Source organism: Seriola dumerili, unplaced genomic scaffold, assembly GCF_002260705.1.
Source record: "Seriola dumerili isolate Sdu_G_001 unplaced genomic scaffold, Sdu_1.0 BDQW01000807.1, whole genome shotgun sequence".
Taxonomy (NCBI): Eukaryota; Metazoa; Chordata; class Actinopteri; order Carangiformes; family Carangidae; genus Seriola; species Seriola dumerili.
Window position 1 is genome coordinate 1,919,290 of NW_019175062.1, and position 6,000 is coordinate 1,925,289.

The 6,000-nt window shown below is 41.5% G+C and overlaps 1 protein-coding gene across 2 annotated transcripts in view; it reads left to right on the forward strand.

The window, feature by feature from the left end:
* The window catches only part of exoc6 (exocyst complex component 6), a 49,937-nt gene that overhangs the window by 14,904 nt on the left and 29,033 nt on the right, over positions 1-6,000 (forward strand). For both annotated transcript variants that reach the window (XM_022765990.1, XM_022765991.1), the window contains exons 6-10: positions 1,811-1,864; positions 2,579-2,729; positions 2,819-2,974; positions 3,434-3,502; positions 4,416-4,499. In XM_022765990.1, coding sequence (XP_022621711.1) covers positions 1,811-1,864; positions 2,579-2,729; positions 2,819-2,974; positions 3,434-3,502; positions 4,416-4,499 — 514 coding nt within the window. The remainder of the gene's footprint in view (positions 1-1,810; positions 1,865-2,578; positions 2,730-2,818; positions 2,975-3,433; positions 3,503-4,415; positions 4,500-6,000) is intronic.

A 6,000-nucleotide genomic window follows, 5' to 3' on the forward strand; every position in this document is an offset into this window, starting at 1 on the left:
CATGTTTGGCCACATTTACATGCCTATCTGTATAAAGAGGGGAGGAGAGTTCACTTTAGACAGGAAAATAATGACCCTTTCTTGTTCATTAGTGTGTACCAAAGGAAGAGGCCATTACTGGCAGGACAATTGACCCTCAGTGTGCCCTTGTTCAGAACAAGGCCCCCTCACTTCAGCTCTGTCACGGCCCACAGCCAGTCCAAGACAATTAGACCATGCCGGCCACCTTATTGGATATGTGTGTGTTGTGGATACTTTAAGCAATAATGACATGGCCTATACTCTGTTACTGTATTGGAATGAGTTTGTATTGCCCAAATGCACATTATCGTCTGTACTGTATGCGCTGATGCCCAGGTCACATTCTGTTCAATTTCCTGCCACTTGCAGCCTTTGTGTCCTCCATCCTGGTGACCTGCACTCTGACAAACCTTTTCACTGTACAGTTTATGAGTCTGTCTTCTGTTCATGTGTATACAACACATTTTACACTCACTGACCGACCAATTAGATCCCTTCACAGCCTGCCTATCAGCCTAATGATGGGAGCCCAGCACACTGACCCAAGGCTGAACCCTTGTGATGTGTGCTTACTATATCAGACCACAACATCTTTATTACACAGGTTTCAGAATAGGCACAGACAATAAAATATCACACTACGGCAGCTAATGAACTAGATATACATACAGCTCTTTAATTCTGCTGTTTCTTAAAAGAGTTAAGAGGGTCTCCAAAGGGAGACTCAGAGGTTTTTGGTGTTTGTTTTTTTTGGAGCTACCATGAGTTTGTTTTAGATTATGGTATTACCAGCTAATTTGGAAACGTAACAGATAAGTTTAAGGCACAAAGTTCATTAGTCAAGCTAGTCTGGTTTAGATGGCAGGGAAGATATTTTTATTTTTGAGCGTTCTACTATTCGTCATGCCAGCAGGATCCTATTGGACCCTTCTCATTTGTTGAACTCTGAGTATGTGCTAATTAATTAAGAAGGAGATGCAGGGTCATACATATTTATAGGCAGGTCCTGCAGGATATACAGGAGCGTAGAGAGGCAGCTTTTCTCTGATCTTGTGTTTGTTTGTGAGCATGTAAAGAGAGATGTGTTTGTTTGGTGCTAATTTATTTACTAAGGTGTGTATACTTTGCGATGTGTCCCTAGAAATCTTGTAGTTTTTGACAGAGTTAATGATTTTGTGATTGATTTGTTTGTTTTTTTAGCCTAGTGTTTGTATGTGTACTCTTATTCTAGATCTTAATGTTGTGGTTTTTATGCAGCAGTTCCCTTAATCTGAGATCATTTTCTCCTATGGGAGACAGTAAAATTAACTTTGACCTTGAGGGGGTCTAAAGGAGACGACACTATCCCACCACATTTTAATACACTGGTCACAACTGTAATACATTAGTCTTAGATCCATCAGGTTCTTATTCTCTGGAGACGCAGGCACTTTAAGTTTTCTCAGAACACTGTCATGGACTTTTACTTCAACACTTGTTTTGCCACCGTTTCTATGCTTTCCTTTTATTAATAATCAGACAGCCTACTGTTCACTGAACCAAATTCAAAAGTAAACTTTACTATAGGACAGGTACACTATCTCTCAAGTCTGCAGTTACATTGGAAGGGCATTAGGAAGGGATCTGGGCAGTTTGAGCAATTTCAGGAAGCGAAACCTGTTTGCTTCCATATGGGCACCTGACTGTTGTAGTAAGACTGACATTATAATTGTTAGTGTCTCCTTCAGAAGTTTCATGAAAGGACCATAGCTGTGCCTCCTAATTGAAGCTCTACCATTTGTTTCTGCAGATACTATGCTGCGTTGAAAACCATGGAACAGCTGGAGAAGGTCTACATCCCCAGGTACGATTATAGCATCAGGGTATATGTAACTACATTTAAATTTGACAAGGAAAACAAGACGGGAAGAAGCAGTGTGATACCCACCATGGGTTCATTCATTCATTATTGGATTTGGTTAATTTCCCTATTGCTGTATTTCTTTTTCATACAAAATTAGATTATGTTAGTTTGAATTTGATAGTAGGCTTTAACCATACCTGGCATTAACATGCGTCTCCGATGATCTGAAGTGGACAGCTCTAAGTACAAGTGTGAATGCACCCAAGATGCATTGAGATCTGATTGCTCAGACCACATTCAGAGGTGGTCTTGGCCACATAGTAGTGTGTGTGTGAAGGTGTCCTGGATCACATTGAAGGACCGCCTGCTCAACTGATGTCCTCTTTGTAAGTGAAAGTACGACCTTATTCACACTCCACTTGATTCCCAAATCGTGTAAGCTAGCTTTGGCCACACTGTCTGGAGTTTTTGAAAAAGCCATAGAGACATATTATGGGTCCGTCAAACATCTTCTTCTTTTAATTCCCAGCAGACTAGGCATGGGAAGTTCACTGCATCACTCGAGACGCATGTAGAGATGCATTCTAATGCCTGATGTGAACTGAGGTACTTAGAGCTGTCCACTTGTGATTGGATCACCCAAGACGCATGTTAGTGCCAGGTGTGAACAGGTGCATACTTTTTAAAGTTGACAGAAGTGTATTGGCTCTACAGGGTCAGTCAGTACAGGTTCTGTCAGATCATGGCTGAAAACCTACCCAGACTGAGAGAGGAGATCAAGGAGATCTCGATGTCAGACCTCAAGGACTTCCTGGAGAGCATCAGAAAACACTCTGACAAGGTTGGAGAGACTGCCATGAGACAGGTATGACAGTCTGTGTTTTTAAAAAAAAACCCTCAATAGCTGTGAAAGGGTATTTCACATCTCACTAGTCAGTGTGGATGTCCCCCCAGGCACAGCAGCACAGGACCTTTAACAGCGCCGTGATGAAGCAGGCCAGCATGGGCCACTATGCCAAGCCTGTGTACTCCCTCAATGGACGAACTCACACTCACAACGGCCTGATGATGGACGAAGACACAGGAGATGAGGAGGAAGCAGATGAAGAGGTAAAGAAACATTGTGTGTATTTTAGTGTGACAATATGATAACACTAAAATGTGTGTGCATCTTCTCCACAACTGTGTTTTAAAGACTGTCACACACTGTTTAGTTCTGTCATGTGTAATGCTGCTCGATGTTTATAGAACATGCAGGTAGAGCTGTGTTTTTCTGCTATACACTGTAAATATCATGGCATGCTCAGTATTGAGTCCATAAATGTGTATTTGAGTTGTAATCAAAAGGGGAGTCTTTTCTTATCAAGAGCTTCCTTTCAGGCATAAATTCAGCAGCTCCATAAGATAATTGTCATAGCACTACACTGTATTTATTTTCTATGGTTAAGGTCATTTTAATAGTTTTCTACTTAATTTCATTAGTTGATGAATGCCTGTAGGAACAGCACTGTTGCATGAATGCAGAAGTCTTTGACGGTATAATCACATTTCTTCATATGTGTTTGACAGATTCTTACAGCTCAGGACCTGGTGGACTTTTCGCCTGTTTACAGATGTTTACACATTTACACTGTGCTGGTAGGTGTCTCTGCCTCTTACACACACACACACACACGCGCGCGCGCACACACTTATTCGCAAAAAAGTCAGAGCAATGAGTGACACAACTATGAATGGTAACACTGAAGTCAGAAAAGTGGTATAGCTGCATTATAATTCCAGAATTAAACATGATTAACAAAATACCTCATCACTGACTGTGGGGTGGCTGTGGCTCAGGAGGTAAAATGTGCCATCCACTAATCGGTCAGTGGTTCGATTCCCCGCCTGCATTTCGAAGTGTCCTTGGGCCCAAATTGCCCCCAGCATGTCATAGTGAATATGCATGTATAGTAGGAAAACAGCTATGTGTGTAGGAGATGTGTATGAATGGGTGAATGGGTGAATGTGGCTTCCATTGTAGTGGTCAACAGTGCTATATAAGTCCACTTACCCTAGAGCCAGCAAGCTCTGTACCGAAGGTTCAGTGATATGTTAGAAAGCAGAATGAACTCTAAGTTCATCACAGCAGAACAGTTACAGTGTCTTGATGTGAGGCTGTACATACTGAATACAATTTCTCTGTTCCGTTGAATCTCTGCTGATACAGTATACTGTATAGCTCAGAGAATATTAGATATATTGCTGCTATTAGCTAGCCCAGTGGAGGGCGCTCTAGGCACCTGTCATCATTTGGAAAAGCTTTATTTTTTTTAAAAATAGAAGAAAAAGAAGATTTAACCTCCACGGAGAAAGTTTTTGAAAAGTGACATTATTGTATTTTCAAATGTAGATGATTGTTTCTCCACTGTGGCATTTACACTTCTCAAAAGTCTATATTTAAAAAATAAGGACACTCTGGTTTGTAAAAGCAAAAAGAATCTTGAGCCAACAACTTCCCCTCAGTAACTTTATGGTTCATTGTGTTTGTTGTGTTTCTCTGTGTCTGCAGGGTGACCGAGAAACATTTGAGAACTATTACAGGAAACAGAGGAAAAAACAGGCCAGACTCGTGCTGCAGCCACAGGCCAACATGGTGAGGAACACATGTCATGAAACACACATGTCATGAAACACACACGTCATGAAACACACACGTCATGAAACACACACTTCATGAAACACACACGTCATGAAACACACAATTCATGAAACACACACGTCATGAAACACACACTTCATGAAATACACGTCATGAAATACACGTCATGAAATACACGTCATGAAACACACGTCATGAGACACACACGTCATGAAACAAACGTCATGAAACAAACACGTCATGAACCAGACATCATGGAACACACGTCATGAAACAAACGTCATGAAACAAACACGTCATGAAACACGTAATGAAACAAACGTCATGAAACAAACACGTCATGAAACAAACACATCATGAAACACGCGTCATGAAACACGCGACATGAAACACACATATCATGAAACATGTCATGAAACAAACACGTCATGAAACACGTAATGAAACAAATGTCATGAAACAAACACATCATGAAACACGTGTCATGAAACACGCGACATGAAACACACATATCATGAAACATGTCATGAAACAAACACGTCATGAAACACACATGTCAGGAAAACACACACGGCATGAAGCACACACCTCGTGAAACACACGCCATTAAACACACGTCATGAAACACACGTCATGAAACACACGTCATGAAATACACGTCATGAAACACGTCATGAGAGACACGTCTTGAAACAAATGTCATGAAACAAACACGTCATGAAACACACACGTCATGAACCAGACATCATGAAACACACGTCATGAAACAAACGTCATGAAACAAACACGTCATGAAACCCACATGTCAGGAAAACACACACGGCATGAAGCACACCCCTCATGAAACACACGCCATAAAACACACGTCATGAAACACACGTCATGCAACACACACGTCATGAAACACACGTCATGCAACACACACGTCATGAAACACACGTCATGCAACACACACGTCATGAAACACACGTCATGAAACACACATGTCAGGAAAACACACACGGCATGAAGCACACACCTCATGAAACACACGCCATGAAACACACGTCATGAAACACACGTCATGGAACACACACGTCATGAAACACACATCATGAAACAAACACGTCATGAAACAAACACGTCATGAAACAATCATGTCATGAAACACACGCGTCATGAAACGCGACATGAAACACACGTCATGAAACACACGTCATGAAACACACATATCATGAAACACGTCATGAAACACACACGGCATGAAGCACACACCTCATGAAACACACACGCCATGAAACACACACGTCATGAAACAAACACGTCATGAAACACACACGTCAGGAAACACACGGCATGAAACACACACGTAATGAAACACGTGTCATGAAACGCGTCATGAAACACACACATCATGAAACACACACGTCATGAAACACATGTCATGAAACAAACACGTCATGAAACAATCACGTCATGAAACACACGCGTCATGAAACACACGACATGAAACACA